This window comes from Desmodus rotundus, chromosome 3 (assembly GCF_022682495.2).
Source record: "Desmodus rotundus isolate HL8 chromosome 3, HLdesRot8A.1, whole genome shotgun sequence".
NCBI classification, from domain to species: domain Eukaryota; kingdom Metazoa; phylum Chordata; class Mammalia; order Chiroptera; family Phyllostomidae; genus Desmodus; species Desmodus rotundus.
Genome location: NC_071389.1, coordinates 30317319 through 30330207, shown reverse-complemented (window position 1 = coordinate 30330207; position 12889 = coordinate 30317319). Strand labels below are relative to the sequence as shown.

General features: G+C 40.3%; 1 protein-coding gene and 1 pseudogene across 9 annotated transcripts in view; both read right to left on the bottom strand.

Moving 5' to 3' along the window:
- The window catches only part of MAST2 (microtubule associated serine/threonine kinase 2), a 158895-nt gene that overhangs the window by 57827 nt on the left and 88179 nt on the right, over nucleotides 1-12889 (bottom strand). For 3 of the 9 annotated variants that reach the window (XM_053920350.2, XM_045204368.2, XM_053920351.1), the window contains exons 1-2: nucleotides 4070-4346; nucleotides 1165-1359 (exon numbers count right to left, since the gene is read on the bottom strand). The exons of 5 other annotated variants lie outside the window; for them this stretch is intronic. In XM_053920350.2, coding sequence (XP_053776325.1) covers nucleotides 1165-1359; nucleotides 4070-4119 — 245 coding nt within the window. In that variant the 5' untranslated portion in view covers nucleotides 4120-4346. Of the gene's footprint in view, nucleotides 1-1164; nucleotides 1360-4069; nucleotides 4431-12889 lie in introns of those variants that run through there. One more of the 9 variants, XM_071220911.1, reaches the window with a different exon arrangement.
- LOC112314546 (ras GTPase-activating protein-binding protein 1 pseudogene) lies at nucleotides 9758-12259 on the bottom strand (annotated as a pseudogene).

Sequence of the window (12889 nt, the reverse complement as noted above, 5' to 3'; positions counted from 1 at the left end):
TTCTAATTGTTCAACTCAAAATCTTCCATCCTCATCTTTTTCTCAAACTCTGCATCTAATCCACCACCAAATCCTAGCAATTCTACCCGCAAAATGCATCCCCGAATCTGACTACTTCTTACCACTTGCGCCACCACGGGTTCCAGCAATCATTGTCTCTTACCTAGGTTATACAAGGGGCCTTCTACCTACAGCCAGCGCCCCTTTTGACCTAGGTCAGATCACGACTTCTGTTTTAAACCCTTCAATGGCTTCTCATCTCACTCAACATAAAAACAAAAATCCTTAGAACAGCTTTGAAGTTCTACTTCATCTGGCTCCCCACTACAACTCAGACCTCATTTCTCTCCACTCACCTCATAACTTATCCTATACCAGCTTCACTAAACTCTGCTGCACAAAGAACATATGAAGTAAGCTCTAAGATCAGGCCTTTGGTATTTCCTGTTGCCTCTGTCAGAACCACTCTTCTTTCAGGTACCTCCATCCTGGCTCCAAACCTCCTTCAGGTCTTTAATCATATGTCAACTTACCACTGTGAGGACCTCCTTGACCACCTTCTAAAAAATGACAACCCATGTCCCCTTATCCTACTATATTTTCTCAGTATCACTCACGTCCATCTGTTATATAGTTACTCATTAACTTGTTTATCTCCTTCCACTGGAGTCTAAGCTCTCTGAGGGCAGGAACTTTATCCTTTGTGTTCACCAGTTTGTCCTCCTTGCCTAAAGCAGTGCCCAACACATACGTACTCAAATAATGTTTGATATATAAAAAGAAAGGCAGGAAGAAATTAGGAGAGGGTAATCCTCAGCAGTCTGAACAAATCACTTAACCTGCTTTGGAATCAGGTTTTCCTGTTGTGCAGAATGTGCTGTTGGAACTACTTAACCTTAAAGAGCTCTCGCACTGTTATGCTACGCTTCTGCTACGGGGCGATCAGTCAGGATGGACACACAACTCTCAAGCTATGAATCGATATCCTACTTTCTCCTGAAATTTTGAGCAGAGATCCGTGAAATTCCTTTTACTCTTCTCTGTAACAGGGTCATGACTTTTATTCAGTTTCTCCCCATTACTAAGGAGAAAAGTTTGGGTTTTACCTACTAGGCCAGAAGCAATCACCCAGGCCCACATTGCCCGCCACAGCAGGTCTCTTACCTCCACTGCAGTGGGCGGCTGGAACAGGGACTGCCAGGGCTGCTATGGGCTTGTGGGTTCAGGAAAAAAGCAAGAGGAGCAGCAGCCAGAGCACAGTCAGCACTATATGGGACTTGAATGAGGGACAGGGCTGGAGCCGAAGTGGGTGAATACATGTGCTGGTTTACTTCAGATCCTCGGCAAAGAGTAGAGATTCTAACAAGTGCCATAGTAAAAAAGAACAAGGTCAGTGATTGTTTTTAACCAAAAAGAAATATCTTCAAAGTGGATTCATTTAGGCAAGAGACTTAAGAAAAGTGGTCAAAAATCATTCTCAAATATCATAACTCAGTACCAAAGTCAGCACAGAATGATCATTGAGACTAAAACTTAATCTTCGGAATTTAAACCAAAAATTTAAGCTTTAGGTATTCAAAGTATTCAGTACTGACTACTGGGAAAGTATTGCAAATTTACTGCAATTCATCAATTAAGCAAGCAATAGGTGATATTTTGTGTGCAATGACTAAAACTTCCCAGAGAAATTTTATTTCCATAACAGTAAAGCATTCTAAGTAATAGTTTATAAATTGTTAGGTTATATCTACAATGACACCAACTTATTTAACTAACTTTTGCCTAATGAGTGTATCCACTAATGTCACAACTCTGTATAATACAATCGGCTTCTACTTAAACTTCAGTTTTCCAGGTTACTTTTTTCCTCTAAAAACAATCAAACCATCTTGATGTGTTAAATCCTAATGAAGACTAGTACGTAAATAAGATCATTAGATTGGGAACAGACAAATGGTAAAGACAGATTTCTACTTTGTTGATCAGTGACAGATATGCCATAGATGCTGACAAATTATTAACAGATTTGTTGCATTTAATTTGCTACAGTAGCACCATGGCTTTCTATATAAATGCCCTGTTAGACTACAGTATTTTATTCCCAAGATTAAAAAAAAATTAGCTACCACATAAGCACCTGAACTGTTTTAAAATGTTAGTGTCTTATATTGATATTGCTGATTGTTTGGATATGGATATGTGACATCCTGCTTGTTTTTAATTACATGTATTCAAAGGAAATCTTTACTTTCCTACACGTTACCCTCCCAGCTGTCTTCAGCATATTTCTCAGATGACTACGCAATGGGAGGATATAATAGGATAGAAAAGTGGAGGGCAGACAAGTATTTCAAATTTCAGGCATGCCCAAATTTCCTTAAACTCAACATACTTTTAAAGCCTCAGCGATTTTGATGAATATACAATTAGGGTTATTAAAATCTACCAAAACCGATGATCTTTCTCCTTTTGCTCCTAATTACCACTCTGCAAACTGCTTATACATTGGGACTAGAGTCTAAAAGGGATTGTTTGAAAGAAAAAGTTATTTACTAGCTCCAAGGAGAATTTACTACATGGAGAATTTTCCCGACCTAAACTCAACGTCACTACGACAGATACAATGATTACTAACAGCAGGGCACCAATATTTGGGGAGCATGATTTTTGACAACTTATGTTTTCTTAAACTACAAACTCAATTTTAAAAACTCCAACTTTGCCAACAAGTCACCTTTTTACTTTAAATGACACTTTAGTTGACAAAGCGTTTTTTCATAGTCTTTAACTTTTTAGTCTTAATATGGGAATAAACCATTTCTTTAAAAGTACAGTTGACTCTTAAACCATGTGGGGTTGGGGGCACAACCCCTCGTGCAAATCAAAAATCCATGTATAATGTTGACTCCAAAAACTTAACTACCAATAACCTACTGTTGACTAGAAGGAAGCCTTACAAATAATATGAATAGTTGATTAGCATATCTATTGAGTATGTAGTATATATTGTATTTTGAAAATAAAGCTAGAGAAAAGAAAATGTTAAGGAAATGTTAATGAAAAGAAAATCATAAGGAAGAGAAAATATGTTTACAATATTTATTGAAAGAAATCCACATATAGGTGGGCCCATGCAGTTCAAACCTGTGTTGTTCAAGGGTCAACTGTCTGCCAATCCTTACAATTTTATACTTCAAACAAGTCTGATTTTCCAAAGTCTGGTAGAACCATTAATTCAATTAATAACACCCACTAACACTGAAGGGTAATGACCCAAAGGAAGCCGACTGAAGAGGTCTGTCCACTGGATACGCCAGCCATCTCTGGGAAAACACTAACATTCAGGGAAAGATAAGTGTAAGTGTGCTCCTCTACCCTGTGAGTTACGCAAACACAGTTCAAGACAGATCACTAAGGCGGAATGGATTCCAGGACACTTCTGTCCCTGGTTCCCCAATTTCCTGGTCAGGTCATTCAGCACTTCCTCATTATATAAGCCCGTGCAGCTCTTGGAAAAACTGCCAAGAGGCGGAAGGCTTCTTTCATTCTCCAGCTTTGAAATCCTCACCTAAGTACGTTTCTATATGGGCCAACATAGAATAACATTTGGGTCATACCCGAAAGGACTCCGGCTTGGATCTACACAGGCAGATCTGAAGTCCTATATCTCAGGCCAGGGGCAGAAATACAATACCATCTCTAGTCAAAGAAGGAGATGGCTTCACTTCTATTTTTTTCTCACATTCATGAGGCCTATCTTGCAGCTTTGACTAACTTTAAACATCTGCTTTCAAGGCAGGAAAAAAAACATTTGATCTTGTTAACTCAGTTCCCCAAGTACCTAAGAACCCCTAAAAGGACAACTAACTCAACATTCAGAATTAGAAACCCCTATACCCCCTGCCAAGGACCACTGTTTTGACCTTGAATCCGTGAAGCTATCTCAGCCCTCTTCCTGACAGACATCTCCACAGCAGAGTCTTTACCCAAGTAAATGAAGGTCTGTTAGTTGGCATTAGTCTTTTCTTGACATCTACCAGTTTCCACTCAGAGACCCCAGCCTCCTTACTGAATCCGCAGGCATGGTGCTCCCAGTCTCTCTCTCCTCCGTTTCATCATTTTCCTGGCTACTCAAGCTTTTGCCCTCTCACACTGGAGTCTTGGCAGGAAGTTCTCTCACACAAGGGGTATGCAGTCTATAAGCCAAAGGAAACTTACAACGGCTTCCCAAACTTAACAGAAAAATTAAAGCACTTTTCTTCAAAAACATAATATTCAGGACCCTTCCCCTCCAAAAGACCTAAGAGCCCAGAAAGCAGCGGTGAGAGTGAGGAGTTCCAGATCCCAAATGAATCAGCTGTCCGTCCTCTGATCTGCCTGACATCATTCACACTCAGCCTGTAACAAATCAGAGCCCCGGAGAGCACCTTGTTCCTCCTTGGTAACAAGCACCAAACTCCCTCCCCCACAAATCAGTTGCAACTTCCAAGTCTGAGGCCTGGCAGCGGAGCAGAAACTCGCTGGCAGAAACTGTACATACCAAGTTGAAAACTCACCCTGTGACAGACACACTATTAACTCAGGAGACATTGGCCAGTCCAAACAGCTGTTGCAGCGGGCAGAGGATTGGAAGACAGCACATTGAGGATCCTAAATTGTTAAATTAATGACGTAAGGATATGTGGGCATTTCTGCAATGTTATTCGCCTCTCAAACCCAGGCTCGTGGAAGATGAAAGGGCCTTAAGGTTAGGGCTTAAAGCATAGTCATTACTCAAATTCTAAACTTTATCGATTTAAGTAAATTCTATAGCCCTTCTTTAGACAAAGTTCAGAGCCATTTTTAATTCAATTTCTATTACTCTAAAAAGATATTGAACTTCTGGCCAAGGTGGAGGTGAAGGTAAACATGCTTCACCTCCATGCACAACTACTGCAAACATTACAACTAAACTACAAAACAAACATCACCCAGATTCATCATAAAATCAAGCTCAATGGAAGTCCAACAACCAAGCACTTAAAGAAGCCACATTCACCCACACAGGCCAAACTACTAAGACAGGGAGTCAAAGCAGCTCTACCTAATACACAGAAACAAACCCAGGGAGGCTGCCAAATTGAGGAGACAAAGAAATGTGGCCCAAATGAAAGGACAAAACAAAACTCCAGGAAAAGAACTAAACGAAATGGAGATAAGCAACCTATCAGATGCAGAGTTCAAAACACTGGTGATCAGGATGCTCAAAGAAATCATTGGGTACTGCAACAGTATAAAAAAAGACCCAGGCAGAAATGAAGGTTTCACTAAGCGAAATAAAGAAAAATCCATGGGGAACTAACAGTGGAGGGGATAAAGCCAAGATTCAAATCAACGATGTGGAACATAGGAAGAAAAAAGCATTTAATCAGAATAGCAAGAAGAAAAAAGAATTTAAAAAAAAAATGAGACTAGTATTCTATTTTCATTCTATTCTATAAGGAGCCTCTGGGACATCTATCTCCAAATGTATCAACATCCAAGTCATAGGGGTGCCAGAAGGAGAAGTGGAAGAGTAAGAAATTGAAAACTTATTTGAAAAAATAATGAAAGGAAACTTCCCTAATTTGTTGAAGGAAATAGACATACAAGTCCAGGAGACACAGAGAGTTGTAAACAAGTTGGACTCAAAGAGGACCACACCAAGACACATCATAATTAAAATACCAAAGGCTAAAGATAAAGAGAGAATCTTAAAAGCAGCAAGAGAAAAGGAGACAGTTACCTACAAAGGAGTTCCCATAAGACTGTCAGCTGATTTCTCAAAACAAACTTTGCAGGTTGGAAGGGACTGGCAAGAAGTAGTCAAAGTAACAAAAAGCAAGGATCTACCACCTAGATTACTCTACCCAGCAAAGCTATCATTTAGAATGGAAGGGCAGATAAAGTGCTTCCCAGAAAAGGTAAAACTAAAGGAGTTCATCATCACCAAGTCATTATTATATGAACTGTTAAAGGGACTTATTTGAGAAAAAGATCAAAACTATGAACATTAAAATAGCAACAAATGCACAACTATCAACAACTGAATCTAAAAAAACAATCTAAGCAAACAAGCAGAACAGGAACAGAATCATAGATATGGAGATCATTTACAGGGTTATCAGCTGGGAGAGGGAAGGGGGAGGGTAGGGGGAAAGGTGCAAGGATCAAGAAGTACAAATTGGTAGGTACAAAATAGACAGGGGGATGTTAAGAAGAGTACAGGAAATGGAGTAGCCAAAGAACTTATATGCATGACCCATGGAAGTGAACTAATGGAGGGGATTGCTGGAGGCAATGGGAGTACCAGGTAGAGAGGGGCAATGGGGGAAAAATTGGGACAACTGTAATAGCAAAATCAATAAAATATATTTTTTAAAAAAGATATTGAGGTAAGATGCAGAAGAACTCTTAAGGGTAAGCTAATTCACTTCTGTATGCTTCGATTTCTCCATTTGAAGAATGAAAATAATTAAGGTACCTAATATAGGTTGTGGAGAAGACTAGTATATGTAACACAGGAAAGTGCCTGGCACAGAGAAAGCACTATAGAACTGTTAGCTATTATTACAGGTCTTGCCCTCCAGGAGCTAGCTCTCAATGTAAAGGAAGAGATAAGCCTAATCACATAAGAAACCATTGGACAACAACAGCTGGGCATGTAGAGAGCCAAATGATCAAGTAGACTACAGAACTAAACACCGACAACTAAGGAAACCGAAGAGTGAGCAAAAGTCTTAGTCCCCTGCTCCAGGACACACACCAGTTCTGATCGGCTCCTCTCATTCCTTCAGATGACACAGTATGTGAAGTTGTTTTTCTAGGGTAACATTCAAAGGATTAATTCACACTCCAACCAGTGCTTCTTCAACTGCAGGTCACAACTCTTTAGTGAGTCATGAAGTCAATTTAGGAAGTCAGGACCAACATTTTATTTAAACAGAAACAGTACAAAATGGAATAGAAAAGAAAATATTGAGTCCATCACACAGAGTTAGGGCAAGAATAATTTGTGAATTTTGTGATTGTGACATCTATTACTGAAATACTTGTAAACATTCAAACCCAAATGTGTATGCGTGATGGGTTAAAATGTAAAGTCTATTTGTTATCAAGGGCCATAATCTAAAAAAATTTGAGTAACTGTTCTAATTACCCAAGCAAACTCGCCCTACATAAGTAGTTACAGACACTCACTTTTCCTCTCCATGTACCAGCCCAATCACTAGCCTCTTACAGCCTCTATTTCAGAATCCCCTGAAGTCTTCCACAAGTCCTAATGAAAATGAAAATGCTCTCTCAGAAATCCAGCACTGCTCAAAAAGTACTGAATCCCACTTTGGGCAAGTCTCATGATGATATCAGGGTCAGTCACCAAAGTCCATACTCCCCCGACTAAGAGACCAGTGGAGGTCTATCCCCATCCCAAGCTGAGGCTGTACAGTTCAGGCAGGGCCCTAAGCTTCTACTCAATATTCTCCAGTTCTCTAATACCTAAGCCCAAACTACCAAATAAAACAACAATGACATAACAGCAACAAACATATATCAAGTACTTACTAAGCACTCTACATGTAATACCCAGGTAGTCCTCATCACAGCCCTATGATAATATGCACTATTATTATTCTTGTGATATTTTTTAAGAGACTGTCTTCAGCTAAGTTGGTGAATCAAAGAAATCTCTAGAATCAATGTTATAGACAATACCTTCAGCAGAAGACTCTGACAACAATAGCAAATGGATTTCTCTCTAGCCTGTTCTACAATAATAAATTGGAAGAGGAGGGAGAGCACAGAGTTCCTTAAATAATGCTAAAGTCAGAAAATATCTGTTTGATGTTTTAGAGAATGAGAGTCATAGCTTCATCTGACCAAAGGAAGATATTACTCTTACTCCCCCCAGGATTTAATGCATCTCCAAACAGAGCACTTTCTTTAAACTTATTGCCACTAAAATCCATTGCTCCGATATTCCTGTGGCTTGTCGGCACTAGAAAACCTTAACATTTCCCTGGTGATAGCACTCAACAATTTATAGTATGGAAAACAGAACATCCACCTGTTATTATTATTCCTTACAACTATTTGTTAACTGTATATCACCCCTAGGAAGGCCTCTTCCACAGGCTTCTCACTTTAGAGGTGCTGCAAGATAATACAAACACACACAAAACTTCATTACAGAAATGGGGTGGCCTCTGTCACTTGAGACCTGGCATTCTGCAAAGTGAAACCCTAAAAATCCATTCTTGTGACTTGTACTGTTCAGACCCCAGGAAAACACGTGTTCTCATCTCTCTTTATATATCTGCTTTTTAAAAAGCAACCACATTGGACCACTGTTTATGCATTGTGCAAGTGCAAACTTCTGAGAAAACTCTGTCTGAAATTATACAGTATTTGAGCAGCACAGAGTCTCAGAAGTAAGCAAAAAGACAAATTAACCTGTCAAATCCTTCCTCTCAAGTAACACGAATGTAACGGATTTCTTGGCTAATGCAAGTATTGTTTACAAGTACAGCCAAACACCCATTTACATAATTTCTTTCTGTTCCCAGTAATGGTTCTAAAGGTATTTATAATTTAGCTTATTATTCATAACAGATCACATGGCAGCTGAGAAATATTTTGCAGAATTAAGGAATTTGTATTACTAATAAATGTATTTATGTGCAGAGTTAGACATAACATATATAAGGCCAAAGGCCAATTTTTTTACTGATAGTTGAAAAATTACTAAAATTAATGTTTTTATAAAAATATGTACTTAGATGTACTTAGATACCAGCTTCTAAATTTAGCTTATTTAAATAATTTCATCTATTAAAAAAAAAAACTGTTTGAAAGCATGAAAATTTTCAATCTTCTACACTTACTTTATGTATATATTTGATGCGGACCCCAGCCGGCAGGGTCCATGTGTTGTGGCTGCAACGAACAAATTCACACAGACTACAGAAGTCCTGTGGGGAAAAAGGGACGGCATGGCCACTCTCTAAATGAGAGACAGGGCCCTGACCTCCGCCTGGACAGGCTTTTATTGCTTTTCTGGGCACATTACATTGAGGATGGTCCTCATCTACTATGCACAGGTTCACTGTAGGTGATTACCCTTTACAGACAACAAAGGAAAGAATGTTGTTAATTACTTCAAAGAGAAGGATGTTGCAGATCAAGGGGAAAAGTGGTTGAACTGGTTACACTCCATACTTGGGAGGTTCAGCACAGACTTTAGGAAGTTACTTTAGAGATATGCAGTAAACATTTGCTGCCTCAATTCACATTGAGGGAGTTTTAGCAACAGCAAGCCTCATAGCAGCCGAGGTACAATGCAGGCCTGATTCCCCACGAGAAAACCGATCCGTGGGCTTGGTTCTTGTGTGCTGACTGGCTCCCTACCAGTCTTCCAAATCAGGGGCTGGGCTATATTCCTCACGCCACACAGAATGGTTCCCTATATATTTCTCCACAAACACCTCTTATTCAGTTTTTAACCAAACCAGCGAGCATCAAAATGGTCAGTTTTTCTAATGGTAGTTTCTCCACAAAAGATAGTCATGACTCTCAAAAGAAGAAAAGAGGTGGGCTTTTCCTGACTTCAAAATGTTTATCAAATCCTGTATTTCTCAAAGGCTTCTGAAATGTGTAGAAAATAAGTAAAAAATATCCCAATGACCAAAACATACCAAATGTTAGTAATGAAAGAGATTCATTCTTTTGGGGAAATGGCTGTTTAAAAAAAAAAAAGATCTAGTCTGTAAACGCAAAGTAAAGCAATTCCCTTTCCCACTCCAAATCCTGGTTTCTGCACCATACGCTCAGGGAGGGCCACTCCCTCCACCCATCCCACCTCCAGGGCCTCTGGGTCCTAGCAGGCAGTTATCTCGGCCCCCTTCTCAGGCAGCTCGAGTCTTCTCTCCCATGTTCAGACAGACTTCACCTCTGAGCACGATGGGCCTGTTGGCTAAGGCCCTTTTGAACAGGCTCAGAATCATCAAACACATTGAAATCGAAATTGGGCAATTTCCCAGCACTGTTAATGTACAGCTACACCACACTGCCATAATTTTGAAAGAAATCTTTAAGCTTTTCGGCCAAAACCGCCATCTTGCAAAAATTCGCCAAAATGACTAACACAAAAGGAAAGAGGAGAGACACCTTCTATATGTTCTAGGTCTTTTTATAAACATGCATCCCAGGTTGGCATGGCTCAGTGAATTGAGTGCCAGCCTGCTAACTAAAGGGTTGCCAGTTTGATTCCTACTCAAGGCACATGCCTGGGTTGCTGGCCAGGTCCCCAGTTGGGGGCATGCGAGAGGCAACCAATCAACGTATCTCTCACACACTGATGTTTCTCTCCCTCTCTTTCTCCCTCCCTTACTCTCTCTCTAAAAATAAATAAGTAAAATCTTTAAACAGAAAATCATGGAGTTGTTCCTTTGGCCACATACATATGAAGCTACAAGAAAGGTAATATTGTAGACATTAAGGGAATAGGCACTGTTCAAAAAGGAATGCCCCTCACATGTTACCATGGCAAAACTGGAAGAGTCTACAATATCACCCAGCACGCAGTGGGCATTGTTAAAAACAAACAAGGGCAAGATTCTTTTTATTTAAATATATATACATATACATATATATTAAAATTTTAAGACAGAGGGGAAGGGAGGGAGAGAGGGAGAGAAACATCAATGTGAAAGAAAAACATCGTTTGGTTGCCTCTCATGTGCACCTCAACCAGCGACTGAACATGCAACCTATGCATGTGTTCTGACCAGGAATCGAACCAGCGACTTTTTGCTTTGCAGAATGACGCCCAACCAACTGAGCCTCACTGGTTAGGGCAAGGGCAAGATTCTTGTCATGAGAATTAACATATATATTGAGTGTATTAAGCACTCTAAGAGCCAAGATAGCTTCCTGAAACGTGTGAAGGAAAATGATCAGAAAAAAAAGGAAGCCAAAGAGAAAGGTACCTGGGTTCACTGAAGCATCAATTGCTCTACCCAGAGTAGCACACTTTGTGAGAACCAATGGCGAGGAGCCTGAGCTGCTGGAACCTGCTCCCTATGCATTCATGGCACGATAAGTGTAAAAAAATAAAAGACCTCTGTAGTGGAAGGGGAAAGGAAGGGAAGGGAGGGGAGCGGAGGGGAGGGGAGGGGATCTTTAAGCTTTGATTTGTCCACCACATGAGGCAGATTTCTGATGAAAAGTTGATGGCTGTCAAGGTGTCTCACAATTCTTTGGAGTTCAACATCACCTTGCTAACCTTTGCCTCACGGGTTGGTCTAAGTCCCCTCTGGGGAGGAATATTTATTTGTTGTTCTCAAACTCTTTGATCCCTCTGAGGGCTCCCAGTGAAATCTGAGATTCGGGCTTAGACTCCAGCTGAGGCTGCAAAGCTGGTACTTTAACAACATGAGGTGGTATCCCAGGAACTAGCACAGCTCCACTGGGTGGAAGGTTCTTACTGGCCGCAGATGTCCAGGAAAACGTCCTCAAGTCTTCCTGCACTGTCTGAGCTGTGTCTGAAAGTGCTGGAGAAAAGCTTTTCTGAGCATCTTCAGGAGCAATTTCTGCCAATACTGGCACAGACTTCTCCTCTTGGATTTCAGGCACAGGTTTTACTCTGCTGATTCAGGATCAGGCTCTGGGTCAGCAACACGTTTCTCTAAATGTTCTTCCAAGTCATTGCTGACAGTCTGATCGCAGAAAAGTACAGAATCATCAGGTATCATGTCAGGTATCTGCTGTCTTTCCTCAGGCTCCTCTACTTCTTCCTCAGATTCCTCCCGAGGTTCTGCGACAAAACTACCATAGACTTCATCTTGGTACCTGAAGATAACACTGTGAACATAGAACTACTTGCCACAGGGCCCTCGGGCGCAACGACAAATGTCTGCATGAATCTCCTCAAAGTCTGGTTGTTATCAGAGAGCAGCGCCATCCCCCGGACTATCACACCTTCTGAGTGGCATGAGCATCAACATGGTGAGTCCTAGTGCCGCAACCGTTGCAAGCATTTTATGACATCACTTTCCTATGGATTCCTTTGTGTCCATAGACTGCATCTGCTGGCTTTCCATTTAAATCCAATCCTCCGTGGACATGAAGAGTTCTCTCCATTATAAAACCTGTGTAGCATGTCTGGGGCCTGGTTCGGCAGTGTGTAATGCTGTCTCACAAATTCCTACCCACCCAGCAAGGGACTAGGCTTCTCCATAACCATTGCTGCAGTCAATTAAACCTGCCTGGCTAAGTGGGAGAGGAACAAGCTTTGCCCCAGGCACAGAGGAAGGGGAAAAAACCTTCATGCAATTGCACTAGTGCCTACCTTTTGTAAAAGTATATTCAAACTTGGTACTCCCTAAATATAATTCCATCTTATTTTTAATCCTATAGATCAGGAATCAGTATGCTGTGGCACACTGGTATGCCACGAGAATTTTTTAAAACATGCAATAGCCAACTATTTATTTAATTAGGGTCACGGATCTCTTTTCCACTAGATTGTAAAATAAGAAAAGACAACAGCCAAAATAGCCATCTAGTGTGAATGAATCAAAATTATATCTATATTTTGTCAGATCAGAATATTTTTTAGTAATTTTTTTTAGTAATTAGTTTATCTGTGCCACAAAGTGAGAAAGGTTGAGAGTGTCTGCTGTAGATCACTATAAATGAGGTCACGACATAGAACAATTAGAAAGCAGAGCTAGGAGAGGAAAAAGAAATAGAAAATCTACAAACATGTTGGTCTGGTTAAAATTGAAAAAAAACCCTGCTAATAAAAGTGAACAAACTTCACATGCACATAGAAAGCACATGTACACTTAATAACACTGAAAAAAAGACTGAA